This window comes from Stegostoma tigrinum, chromosome 29, assembly GCF_030684315.1.
Source record: "Stegostoma tigrinum isolate sSteTig4 chromosome 29, sSteTig4.hap1, whole genome shotgun sequence".
Classification (NCBI taxonomy): domain Eukaryota; kingdom Metazoa; phylum Chordata; class Chondrichthyes; order Orectolobiformes; family Stegostomatidae; genus Stegostoma; species Stegostoma tigrinum.
Genome location: NC_081382.1, coordinates 2,483,779 through 2,498,102, shown reverse-complemented (window position 1 = coordinate 2,498,102; position 14,324 = coordinate 2,483,779). Strand labels below are relative to the sequence as shown.

The following is a 14,324-nucleotide window of genomic DNA, read 5'->3' as shown; positions in this document are numbered from 1 at the left end:
GGGCCCTGGTCGGACGGTTTATAGTGAGGAGCCGGAAGTGGGGTGGCGCTTTGCGTGATGGTGAGTGAGGGTCGTGCTCGGGGCATGGGGGGCGGCGGTTTCGAGGAGACGGCTCGGTGTTGTGGTCATTCTCTCTCTCTCGCCCCGCAGGCGCTGACCATCCGCACGGAGCTCGGGGACATGAAGCTGGAGCTGTTCTGTGAGAAGGCGGCCCGGAGCTGCGAGGTGAGTGAGGGGGAAGGGACAGAGAGCTGGTGGGGGTAGTGAGGGGGCGAGAGTGGGGACGGTCATGGGGGAAGGGAGAGAGAGAGTGCAGGGGGCTGGTGGGGGTTGTGAGGGGGCGAAGGTAAGGAGGTTCGTGGGAGAGGGGAGAGAGAGTACAGGTGGGGGTTGCAGAAAGAGAGAGAGAGAGCACAGGAGTGAGAACTACAATCAGGTCGCATGAATTGTTGGTTCTATCACGACCTTCATTGTACAACAGGGGTGGGATATATATTTAAGGGTTGGTCCTCAAAGGTCACTGTGATCATTAATTTGATGGTACACCCTATTGTTACATTCCTCCTATTGCTGTGTGAGATGGTGGCCTTTGGGGAGAGTCACTGTGAATGAGTGTCAGTGCTGGTTAGCGTTGGGATTTGCTATTAATTGTTGTCTGCGGTGCTGGTGACTGTGGTGTGACTTCTGTTAGTACCGCTGCTGGCTAGTACCAGTTTTCCTCCAGATTGCTCACCTCCTAATCTCACTCTGAAGCTACTCCATTTCCACAAGACTACGCTCATCACTGCCGTTTAGGCAATTGTACGATGGATCAGGTACTGGGAGATTAGAGGTTGAATGGATATTTTCAGATGGGAGCGAAATAAATGCTGGAGCCAGTGTCAGCATTATGATCACTTTTCTCATAAACATATGAGTGACCTAGCTGAATGAAATAACTTTCTAAGGTCTGCAAATGCAGTCAAATTAAAAGCGGGTTGGGTCGCAACACATTTCAGCAGGATGCCAGTCAGTGTGAAATGGTGCATTTTAGGAGGAAAAGACATAGAGAAGCAAAGCAATAACATTAATAATAACCAACCTGCAAAAGATACAGCAAGTTGATAAGGCATTTATGAACTTGTACTGAATACTGCATTAAGTACAAAAATGAGAGATTTGCTAAGCCTTTCAAATAACTGAAAAGTTGTCAGCTGGCGTATTCTGTACAATTACAGAAACCACAATTCAGGAGAAATGTACACTGCATTAGAATACTGAACAATACAAATCTGCCACTGTATAACACGGGTGCAGAATTGGTGGGGACAGGTCTGTCACTGTTTAACACTAGAGCATATCAGTTACCTTGTTCTGTTTTTTTTTTGCTATGAACGCTGACTATTCTCCTGTGTTCCCTCCTTTCTATAGAATTTCCTGGCTCTGTGTGCTAGTGATTACTACAATGGATGTTTGTTCCACCGCAATATCAAAGGGTTCATTGTACAGACCGGAGACCCTACAGGTAGTCTTCTAATTATTACAGAGTTGAGAGGATTGGATTGTGAGGGGAGATTGAGTAGACTGGGATTATACTCATTGGAATTCAGAAGAATGAGGGGCGATCTTATAGAAATATACAAAATTATGAAGGGAATAGATAAGGTAGAGGCAGGGAGTTTGTTTCCGCTAGCAGATGAAACTAGGACTAGAGGGCATCGCCTCAGAATAAAGGGAAGCAGATGTAGGACTGAGGTCAGGAGGAACTTCTTCATCCAAAGGATTGTGAATCTGTGGCATTCCCTGTCCAGTGAAGTGGTTGAAGCTACCTCACTGAAATGTTTTTTTAAGGCAAGGCTAGATAAATTTTTGAACAGTAAAGGAGTTAAGGGTTCTGGTGAGTGGGCGCTTAAGTGGAGCTGATTCTCAAAGATCAGCCATGATCTTATTAAATGGTGGGGCTGGATGGCCTAGTTCTTATGTTCTTATGACCCTAGTTTCAGCTAGTAGGACCCTACGCTCTGGAATACTCCCCATACCCCTCTGCCTCCCTCCTTCCTCTCCCTCAATTTCCTCCTTTAACCTATCTCTTTCTTAATTTCTCTTGTGATTTTGTATGAGAATCATTCCTGTCAAATGGGGGGGTGATTTATGATATTGAAAGTTTTATATTAAATCACAAGTTATTGTTGTGATCATAGCCTGCATTGTTATATTTTCCTACAGGCACTGGGAAAGGAGGATCCAGTATCTGGGGTGGGAAGTTTGAAGATGAGTTTAATGAACATCTTAAGGTGATTCTACATATTTACAACTTTTTTTTGCTCATCATAATCTGACACCCAACGAAGGGCAGTAAAAGCAGAGGGTGACCTCTGCAAGCGAATCAGATTGGGTGATTCCCCCAAAACCCCCTCCCTGGGTGGGGTCAGAGTGGGTAACACCCCCAGGTGGCATCAGAATGAGTGACTGAGACCAGTACCAGGCTGTCTGACTGTGATGTTTGTTTGTGACTCATTTTTGTTTCCCTGTTGTGATCTTTTTCAGCACAATGTCAGAGGAGTTGTTTCCATGGCAAACAATGGCCCCAGCACAAATGGGTCACAGTTCTTCATCACATATGGGAAGCAGCCTCAGCTGGACATGAAATACACAGTGTTTGGGAAGTAGGTTTGTTCATTTAACACTTTGGTACAGGCTGTGACTGCTGGTCCTTCCAGTCCAGGGAGCATTTACTTGACTTTTTTTCAGGGTGCTCTCACAGCAGCACTTATAGGGAGATACTCAACAATAAAACTACCAAGACAATACAACTGTGTGGCTAACGCACTGGCCTAACCCTGTGAACAGTAACATAGTAAATTATAGCTATTAGGTTGGGTCTTTTAATCTGTCAGTTCATGGGATGTAGGTGTTGTGACAAGGCTGGCATTCATTGTCCATTTCTAACCATTTCAGTGTAGGAGCATCAAGCTGTTGGGAAAGGGGTTCCAGGATTTTTGACCCAGTAAAACTGAAGAAACGGTAATGTATTTCTAAATCAGGATGGTGGGTGGTTTGAGGGGAACTTCCCTGTTATGGTGTTCCCGTTGTATCTGCTGTCCTTGTCCATGTAGATTAGGTGGTGATGGTATTGCAAGAGCTAATGAAGGAGCCTTGGTGAATTTCTGCAGTGCATCTCGTAGATGGTACCTCTGCTGCTGTGAGTGTTGTTGGTGGACAGAATGAGTGTTGAAGATGTTGGATGTGGTGCCAATTAAGTGGTCTGCTTTGTCCTGGATGATGTCAAGCTTCTTGAGTGTTGATGTAGCTGTACTCATCCAGGCAAATGGGGAGTAGTCTCTCACTCCTGACATGTGCCTTGTACGTGGTGAACAGGCTTTGTGCAGTCAGGAGGTTACTTGCTGCAGAATTTGCAGCCTTTGGCCAGCTCTTGTAGCCTTAGTATTGATATTGCTGGTCCATTTTCTGGTCACTGGTAACCGCAGGATATCGATAATGGGGAATACAGTTACGGTAATGCCTTTGAATGTCAAAGGGAGATAATTAGATTCTGTCTTTCGAAGATAGTCATTACATGCATTTGTGTAGCAAGAATGTTCCTTGCTGCTTCTCAATCCAAGCGTACATATTATCCTCGTCCTACTGCGTGAGCATAGACTGTTTCAGTATCTGATAAGCTATTAACAGAGCTTCATAGATCATCGTAGAATCCCTACAGTATGGAAACAGGCCCTCCCAACAAGTCCACACTGACCCTCAGAGCATCCCACCCAGACCAATCTCCCTATAACCCACCTAAGCTACACATCCTTGAACACTATGGGCAATTTAGCATGGCCAATCCACCTAACCTACACATCTTCGTACTGTGGGAGGAATCCGGAGCACCCGGAGGAAACCCACATAAACACAGGCAGAATGTGCAGACTCCACACAGACAATCACCTGAGGGTGGAATTGAACCCAGGTCTCTGGTGCTGTGAGGCAACAGTACTAATCACTGAGCCTTCGTGCTGCCCCACAGCCTTTTCTGTTTCTATGAGAAACACCTATGTGTCATTTTGTAAGTACCGTCCAGAGGTGTTCTGGACATGTGTAATTACAGCATGACATATTTCAAGAGAAGGGTCACACTACACCTTGTCTTATCTGTTTTCCTTTTAGAGAGGAATTGGTCTCCTTTTAAAGAGACTCATTGAGGGAATGCCTGTACCGTTCTGTTTCCTGCCATCATTTGAACCCAGAGGGTAACAGCAAGCATTGTTGGTGTCTTTCAAACATCAGCTTCAACAAGCTTGTTACAAGACCTGAGTACAGAATTAATGTCAGTGTATATTGCAGGTCTGTTTAGCAGGAACCAAGTGTGGTCATACCATGAATTAATCTTATTTGGGAACTGCAGTTAGATGTTAAATTTGGACTGATAAGTGGGAGTTTTCTGTGTGCAGTGACAGCTGTTGGCTGAACTCTGAATGCAATTTTGTATATGAGGAGCAGTTATGAAAGGAGCTACGATCACTGCTCATGTCTGTCAGTTTGTAGCAAACTCTGTGTAACAGACCTGAACAAGAGTAGGGCTATTTACTTCCTTGAGCTTGTTCCATTATTCAGTGCTGATATATGACTCTCCAGTGATCCAATATCAATTGCTTCCTGTTTATAGGGGAAGGCAGTGGCCAAGTGGTATTATTGCTGGACTGTTAATCCTGGGACCCAGGTTCGAATCCCACCACAGCAGATGGTGGAATTTGAATTCAATAAAAAATATCTGAATTAAGAATCTAATGATGACCATGAATCCATTGTAGATTGTCAGCAAAACCCATCTGGTTCACTAGTGTGAAGGAAACCGCTATCTTTACCTCGTCTGGCCTACGTGTGACCTCAGACCCACAGCAACGTGGTTGACTCTGGGCAATTAGGGATGGGCAGTAAATGCTGCCTAGCCAGTAGTGCCCTCATCCCATGAATGAATAAAAGAAGAGAATTCCCTTCCCCTGCAGAAGCGTTGCCTAATTTCACTCCTGCAAGATCTGGCTCCAAAATTTAAACTCTATCTGCTAGTCCCAGACTGGTCTTCATATCTCAGAGGCTTGAATCACATTGGCCCTTGCTATTCTAAACTCCAGAGAAACCAGTTTTCTTTTTCATGTTCTCTTTCTCTTTCCCATCTACAGGGTAATCGATGGGCTAGATACTCTCGATGAACTGGAGAAGCTCCCAGTTAACGAAAAAACATTCAGACCACTGACTGATGTCCGCATCAAAGACGTTGTTATTCATGCCAATCCGTTTGCACTCTGATTGGAGGTGTGGCTGTCAGACCAGAGGCATCCTGTGGGACTGAGGACCGTAGTCAAGGTGCTGGGATACTAGCAGAGACCAAGTGAAGATCAGATCAGTGAGAGCTCCCTCTCTCTATGAGGCACTAAGTTTTCCACTGCTCAGCTGGATAGGACCCATGGAATTACAGGGACTGTGAGAACCGTGCATGATGCTGGCATTGCTTCTGTATCTTTCCCCATCTCTATCTCCAATCCTCTATCTCTCACTCTCTTCAATTTCTCTGCCTCTTTTTCTCCCTGTCTGCATATTTCATTCTGTCTCTTTGCTGTCGCACTCTTTCAGTTGTAGTTCCTGTTCTCTCTCCATCTCACTTGTTCCTACTCTTTCACTCGCTTGTTGCTCTTTTCTCTCATTCTCTCCTGTGTCTTCTCCCTTTCTATCTCACTGTTTCATTTGTTCCTCCTCTTGTTCACTTCTCCTCACTCTCTTCTTCACTCCTCTCTTTCAGCTGAGGTCCTAGCACAGTGTTTCCATAACTAATTCTCACTATAGCTCCATTTCAAGGCTTGAAAATAATTGTAACCCCTTCATGAGAACTGAGAGTGGAGGGAGAGAGAAGACCACCTCAGGGAGCAGGGGAGGGAGCTCCACAATGACCATTGCTGCCTTTAGCACACATCCCCAGACTTTAAGCCTGCAACCCTGTTGGGGTGCTGTCCCCCACTTAAGGAAGTCCTGTCGGAGCCCAGTAAATGAAGGGAATTACTAATTAAGTGATGTTAAACTGAAAGTTTGGGAGTCTGCACACTGTCAGTGTTGGAGGAGAGAATGGACATGGAAGCTGTGGGTATAAATCCTTATTTAGAACATTTTATTGGTGTTTGTTTGGTTTAGATTTCCAGTTGGACTTGACTTAGTATGTGGTTTGCCTCTCATCATACCAACCCTGTCATCTGTAGCATGGAGGTGCTGGCATCAGGCAGCCTCTAAACTAGATCTGATGGGTTTTTTTGTTGCGTCAGAACTGTTGATGTAGATTGTTGCTGGGACATCTGAGTTGATGTATTTTACACAAAGCAGTCAGGCTATCTGTTCAGTTTTAAATAAACTTGATGTGTTTTTATGACACTCTTTAAAGATGTACTTATTTGAAAAGAACATTTTCATGTATAGGGTGAAATATAAAGCCTATTTTTAAGCAATTTCTGTTGTGGATGGTGATCTTTATTTTGTCTGATGTTTCTGCCAATATTACTGCAGGAGATGGATTCTCCCTGGGTTAAGATTGCTATCCTGTGCTTTACAGTCTTGACTGTGGATCCATGGTCAATGGTCTGGATATACTTGACAAACCTTTTTAAGCCTTTCTCAAGCTGTGTGTCTTCGATGGGAATAAACTGGCCAGAAACACACACAGTGGGTTTCACATGATCTCTAGCCATTGGCTGAGAGTTTATTGGGGCCTGTGCAGTTGCTTTGTTGGCTGTCATTAAGATAACAGATGAAAGAAATGATTGGCATTCATAGAGATGTCATGAGGACAGTTTCAGCATCTCTACTCCTAACTTTCTGATATTTCCAAAATTGTATAAATCGTAGCTAGGAGGTGCACTCATATCACATCCACTTGGTTCCTTGTGAGTTTGTACCTTTCAGCTATAGTATACACTGTGGGTTAGTTTAAAACCCCATTTTATCCCAATACCAGTTGTGTAATGTTGTGAAACATAATTACACACCCATACTGGATTGTAACAAGCACCAACTGTGTCATTTATAGTCGGACATGTACTGAGTCATTTCCCATTGGAGAGGGGAGGACAAAGAAGATTAAGTAGTGGGAAGATGGAGAGACAGGTGTTTGAAAGGAAGAGACAGAAGAATAACTGTTTTGGGGGTGAATTCCAACACTATAATTTTAGTAACTGAGAGATTGATCTCTGGTATTGGAGCTGATGGATGGGGATGGGAGTGAACAATAAGTGAATAGTGAGGATGCAAGAGATGGCAAGTTCAAGACAATGGGCCAGAGGTGTCAAATTAGATAGGATAGAGGAACCGAGTGGAAGGATCTAAATTGTAATACGGTACTATTTACAACTTTATAGGATTCTGATCTCGGCAAGAACGGTGTGAATGACTGGTAACTGTCAAAAAGCCAATCTCATTTGTTTATTCTCTCAGATGTTGCAGTGTGGTACAGACACCAGCATCTAATAAAGTGCATTGGACAACACATGTGGCAACACTGAGAGAAATTCCCATCTCCCAACCAACAATAACTGCTCTTTCCCAATAGACCAACATTTCAAAGCTTGTCCTGGTTATTTTCTCTCCAGCATTTATCCTTCTATTAATAACACATACAGTCATCGATCAAAAATGAAGTGAAATAACAGGTATGGTCTTTACTTGTCACAGCACTTATGAACTTGTCTGTGTAATAATCTCGTTGCTGAACTCATTATTGTGATGATGCTGTCACTTCAAAAAGGTTACTTTGTCCTGGATTTTTTTTAAGTGAGGTTGTAAAGGCACAGATATCAAACTGGTGACTGAAAGTGGCTCAATAACTTAGGAGGCCTTTAGGTTTTATTTAAAATAGTTGTAACAACGGAAGGGGAGTGGCCAATTCTCAGACCAGGCTTTCTAGCTTTTTTTTAAGCTTTAGCAGTCAGAAGCTTTTTGGAGTCCCAGAAGAGTGAGAAGCTTTGGTAAATGATTCCTAGCTGCTGCCTTTTCTGAAATCTCTCAATGTTGTGTCCCCCAGATGGGACAACCGCATGTAAGAATCTGTGCCTGATTTACCTTTTTGCCAAGGAGTGTGTTATTGGGATATTACCATATTTCAAGTTAATTAGTAATCAGCACTGTATCTATTGTTTGATTTAAGTTTTCCAATAGCAATGTTATTCTAAATTCCTCTTTCTTTTGTTTCTATTTTAATTATAGAGTTTAAGTAAATTATGGTTTGCTTAACGTTGAGTAGTTTGACCAATTAGATCACATCTGGAACATGCACTTCACATCTACCTTTAAAATAAGAAAAGTTAGGGTCTAGCTACATTCTTAAAATATTTTGAGGGAGTCTGGTCTGGTCCACAATCCTCTGTGGCAATCAATCCCACAGAATAACCACCCTTTGCCTGAAGAAATTCCTCCTCATCTCAGTTCTACAGGATTGTCCTCTCAATCTGAAGTTGTGCCCTTGGGTCTTAGTCTCTCCCATTAGTAGAAACATCTTCTCCACGTCCACTCTATCCAGACCTCTCAGTATTCTGCCAGTTTCAGTCAGATCTGCCCTCATCCTTCTAAACTCCATTGAGTACAGATACAGAGCCCTCAACTGCTCCTCTTACGACAAGTTCTTCATCCCAGGATCATCCTTCCTTATATATGGGACCAAAACTGCTCTCAATACTCCAAATGTGGTCTGACCTGAGCCTTACACGAACTTAGCATTATATCCCTCCTCTTGTATTCGAGTCCTTGCGAAATGAATATTAATATTGCATTTGCCTTCCTAACTGCCTACTGAGCCTGTATGTTAACCTTGAGAGAATCCTGAACGAGGATTCCCAAGATCTTTTGTGTCTCACATTTCTGAAGCCTTTCTCCACTTAGAAAACAGTCTACACCTCCACATTTTATCAATTATACAAATTGATCAATGGCACACTCGAGGGGTCACCCAACTCTGAACTCATTGCAGAAGCAGCCATGCAAAGACTGGAACACACCATCCTTCCCCCACATTAAACCTAAACTGTGGATCCGGTGTGTAGACGACACATCTGTCATTATTAAACACTATAAACTAGAAGAGGCCCACCACCTCATCAACAACCTATTTGCTGGGATTAAGTTCACGAGAGATGAAGAAAACAACAATCAGCTTCTGTTTCTGGATGTCAGGAGTTGAATGTAGGCCGAGCAGGGAGTTTCGAACCAAACGGTAAACCGGAAAACAACCCCCACAGACCAAATCCTCAACTTCCACAGCAACCACTCCCATGTCCACAAACAAAGCTGCATTCGGATACTATTTAAACAGGCCATCACTCACTACAACACCAGAACTACACAGGAAAGAGGAACAGCCCCTATACAAAATATGTGCTATGAATGGATATCCCTGCAACTTCATCCACAGGGGCTTACTAAACAGACAACAACAAGAGGACACAGGGTGCCCTAACACACCGGTTACACTGTCCTACATCAAGATCATATCAGAACTGACAACAAGACTCCCAAGACCACTAGGAATCGTGGGGCTCACAACCACTCTACATTAAACATTTGTAATGATTAAAGACTCCATTCCCACAACATGCAGAACCAATGTACTGAACAAAATACCATGCAACGACTACCACAAACACCACATCGGACAGACAGGAAGGAAAGTACCCATCAGAAAGAATGAATATCAACTAGCAGTAAAATCACACAATGAAGTTTCCTTAATATCAGTACACTCAGACAACGAAGGCCATCAGTTTAACTGGGACAATGTAACTATATAACCCAAGCCAAACATAGACACACACAGACCTAGAGACATGGTTCTCCACCCATAATGCAATCAACAACCTTACAGAATTAGACCCCATATACAAGCCCATACAGAACAAAACCAGAAATGATATAATCACCATACGGACCGGACGGTATAAATTCCAAGCGGAGTAGAACAAGATCGCTTCATTGGAGGCCTCACTGATGATGTTACCTAGCATAGTGACGAAATGTCTGGAAGAAAACAAGCCAGCTCAGCAAACAAGTCAACAACTCACCCAAACCCCAAGCTACAAATCTTTGCTAAGACTTTAGTCTACATGTCCATTTTTCCTAATGATATTATTTCTCCTGCCATTTTATCCAAATGTGTACATTTATTCTTCTTAAAGCTTTTTAATTTTGCGGTATCCCAATGCTGTTTTACTCTCTTTCCCGAACAGATGCTTACTTCCTCGATATAGCAATGCTGAATACAAGTATTGTGTTCCTAGGGAGGTGCTGTGTTTTTGCAGACAAAGTTGAGGTTTTCCACTTTTTTTGTAGGCAAATTGGACCATCGACGTGAGTTTGCTCGCTGAGCTGGAAGGTTAGTTTTCAGACGTTTCGTCACCATTCTAGGTAACATCATCAGTGAGCCTCTGACGAAGCGCTGGTGTTATGTCCCGCTTTCTATTTATCTGGTTAGGTTTCCTTGGGTTGGTGATGTCATTTCTTGTTCTTATTCTCAGGGGATGGTAGATTGGCTCTAAATCAATGTGTTTGTTGATGGAGTTCCGGTTGGAATGCCATGCTTCTAGGAATTCTCGTGCATGTCTCTGTTTGGCTTGTCCTAGGATGGATGTGTTGTCCCAATCAAAGTGGTGTCCTTCCTCATCTGTATGTAAGGATACTAGTGATAGTGGGTCATGTCGTTTTGTGGCTAGTTGATGTTCGTGTATCCTGGTGGATGGCTTTCTGCCTGTTTTTCTAATGTAGTGGACTCTACCATCCCCTGAAAAAAAGAACAAGAAATGACATCACCAACCCAAGGAAACCTAACCAGATAAATAGAAAGCGGGACATAACACCAGCGCTTCGTCAGAGGCTCACTGATGATGCTACCTAGAATGGTGACGAAACGTCTGAAAACTAACCTTCGAGCTCAGCGAGCAAACTCACATCCAGAACTTCAACTTGAGCTACAAATCTTCTCAAAACTCGCTAAAATGGACCATTTACCAACTTTCATTTCTTGATAAAGAACGTACAATCTTTTCCATGATTTTCTCAATTAAAACCTAATAAATTCATCTCACCTGAAAAACGTGTTATGGAACTCAACATTAACTGTTTCTTTCTCCACGACGCTGTGAGACCTGATGAGTTTCTACATTTTCTGTTTATCTCAGACAGAGTCATGCAGCATGGAAATGGAACCCCAGTCCAAGTAGTCCATGTCAACCGTGTTCCTGAACTAAACTAGTCTCACTTGCCTGCGTTTGGCCCATATCTCTGTTAAAATTTCCTCTTTATGTACTTATCCAAATGTATTTTGGGGCAAGAAGAAGTCAGAAATGAGACAGTGGAAGAAACTGTCTGCTTTCCTGCATTTAATAAACATTACACATAGCACTGAGAGGGCTGTTGTAATCACTGCTTTATTGTAAATGTTGTAACTGTACCTACATCCACTACTTCCTCTGGCAGTTCATTCCACACAAACTACTCTCATCTTAAAGGTATGCCCTCTAGTTTCCTCCACCCTATGGAAAAGACCAATGCTATTCGCCTTATCTATGCCCCTCATGATTTTATAAACCTCTACAAGGACACCCCTCAACCTCCTCCGCTCCAGTGGAAAAAGTCAATGCTCCATACCCGGCAACATCCTGGTAAATCTTTTCTGAACTCTCTCCAATTTAGTAATATACTTGCTATAGCTGGGCAATCAGAACTGCATACAATATTCCAGAAGAGGCCTTGCCAACATCCCCTGTACTGCCTCAACATAACATTCCAACTCCTAGGATTGCCACGTTCATCAGCCACATCAGGATTTAGATCTCTAGCTTCAACAGTATTTTGCTTTTATTCCATTTTGGATCCCCTGCTCCTTTCATGGCTTCAAAAGTCTTCTTATCTATCTTCTGTGCTTAGACTCTGTTTAAATTGCCCCAGTCACCTGACCTCTGACTTACAGAAATGCTCATTGTGAGCTGTAAGTACATGTTTTGATCATCTAGCTTTTTCAGTCCATTCTTTATTGTTAACCTTTTCCAATGCCCTGAGTTTTTTTTAAACTTTGCTTGTTAAGCTCCAATGCCTGTTCACTTCCTAGCTAAACCACTATTCTCACTTCCCTAATGGGATCTGTAACTGACAGTTGTGTCAAGCTTTGAACTTACACTGGTTTCTGTCCTCTCATCAGGTGGGAGGTAACATGCTGTACTATTAAGTGCTGTTTCACTTCTTGACCTTTCCACACATTTGTCTGCAGTCTGTTTGACTGTGCAGCTGGCAGTTGTGAGTAGTTCTTAAAGCTGTGAGGTTCAGCACTGCTCCAGGGTTCACTGGAATTTTCACGATTGTTACTTTGTGGTATTAAGCAATGACATGCACTATCTTTTGTGCACCGTAATGCCAACTAGTACCTCCCAGTCGTGAACCATTTTAACTCCCTCTCCCATTCTTTAGACGACATGTTCATCATGGGCCTCCTGCAGTGCCACAACGGTGCCACCTGAAGGTTGCAGGAACAGCAACTCATATTCCGCTTGGGAACCCTGCAGCCCAATGGTATCAATGTGGACTTCACCAGCTTCCAAATCTCCCCTTCCCCCACCGCATCCCAAAACCAGCCCAGTTCGTCCCCTCCCCCCTCTGCATCACACAACCAGCCCAGCTCTTCCCCCTCCACCCACTGCATCCCAAAACCAGCACAGCCTGTCTCTGCCTCCCTAACCTGTTCTTCCTCTCACCCATCGCTTCCTCCCACCTCAAGCTGCACCTCCATTTTCTACCTATTAACCTCATCCCACCTCATTGACCTATCCCCTCCCTACCTCCTCACCTATACTCTCTTCTCCACCTATCTTCTTTTCTCTCCATCTTCGGCCCGCCTCCCCCTCTCTCCCTATTTATTCCAGTACCCTCAACCCATCTCCCTCTCTGATGAAGGGTCTAGGCCCGAAACGTCAGCTTTTGTGCTCCTGAGATGCTGCTTGGCCTGCTGTGTTCATCCAGCCTCACACTTTATTATCTTGGATTCTCCAGCATCTGCAGTTCCCATTATCTCTCATGTTAAGACCAGTTCTAATTGTTAACAAAAACAGAAATTACTGGTGAAACTCAGAAGAAAGCAGAGTTAATGTTTAGTGTCTAATGTCTCTTCATCAGAACCCCTTTGTTAAGACTCACACTTATTAGACCCTGAGATCTGCTGAAGGAAAGATGATGGTAGCAGCAAGTTAACCAACCCCATCTCTGGTCTTAACATGGTGTAGTTTATGATAGCAATCAGACGAGACTTTGGGGCACTGGTCTATAGCATTGTAAGGTGTCTGCCTCACAAGTGTATATGATATGGTATAAAGTATAATGCCACTGCCAACCTTTCAGAACCTTTTCCAACATTTAGGAGTATGTGCAAATAAAACTCGGCACTGAGCCACACAAAGCTGTATTAGGGCTTGTAAATAAAAGGTTAGTCAAACAAATGAGCATCATAAAAAAGTGAATAAAGAACAGAGATGAAGGAGATTAGGGAGAGAACAGTCACCTGGAGGGAGGCCATGATCAGGGACTGACTGAAATCAGGCAGAAGCCAGTAATGAGAGAGCCGGGACAAACTGTTTATTTTCTGCACTTGGGCAACACTATACCCCCGCCCCCCCCGGGGAGACTGATGGGGTTAGTGCACTGATCACACACTCTCCCCCACCCCCCCCCAGGGGGAGAATGACGGGGATGTGCACTGACCACACACTCTCCCCACACCCCCGGGGAGACTGACGGGGTTAGTGCCTGACCACACACTCTCCCCACCACCCCCGGGGAGACTGACGGGGTTAGTGCACTGACCACACACTCTCCCCACCGCCCCCCCCGGGAGACTGACGGGGTTAGTGCACTGACCACACACTCTCCCCACCACCCCCCGGGGAGACTGACGGGGGTTAGTGCACTGACCACACACCTCTCCCCACCACCCCCGGGGAGACTGATGGGGTTAGTGCACTGACCACACACTCTCCCCACCCCCCCCCCCCGGGAGACTGACGGGGATAGTGCACTGACCACACACTCTCCCCACCCCCCCGGGGGAGACTGACGGGGTTAGTGCACTGACCACACACTCTCCCCACACCCCCGGGGAGACTGACGGGGTTAGTGCACTGACCACACACTCTCCCCACCACCCCCCGGGAGACTGACGGGGTTAGTGCACTGACCACACACTCTCCCCACCTCCCCCCCCGGGAGACTGACGGGGTTAGTGCACTGACCACACACTCTCCCCACCCCCACCCCCCCCCCCCCCGGGGAGACTGACG

General features: G+C 44.5%; 1 protein-coding gene across 3 annotated transcripts; it reads left to right on the top strand.

Moving 5' to 3' along the window:
- The first annotated feature begins 1 nt into the window (after position 1).
- ppil3 (peptidylprolyl isomerase (cyclophilin)-like 3) lies at positions 2-6,394 on the top strand. 3 transcript variants are annotated; one of them, XM_048558812.2, is made up of 6 exons: positions 2-60; positions 151-225; positions 1,411-1,504; positions 2,206-2,273; positions 2,527-2,645; positions 5,160-6,394. In XM_048558812.2, the coding sequence occupies exons 1-6, from the start codon at positions 58-60 to the stop codon at positions 5,284-5,286; spliced, it is 486 nt and encodes a 161-aa protein (XP_048414769.1). In that variant the 5' UTR covers positions 2-57; the 3' UTR covers positions 5,287-6,394. The 3 variants fall into 3 exon arrangements, with proteins under 3 accessions (XP_048414769.1, XP_048414768.1, XP_048414770.1); XM_048558811.1 differs by lacking the exon at positions 2-60 and having other exon boundaries at positions 67-225; XM_048558813.2 differs by lacking the exons at positions 2-60; positions 151-225 and adding an exon at positions 655-815.
- Positions 6,395-14,324: the final 7,930 nt, after the last annotated feature.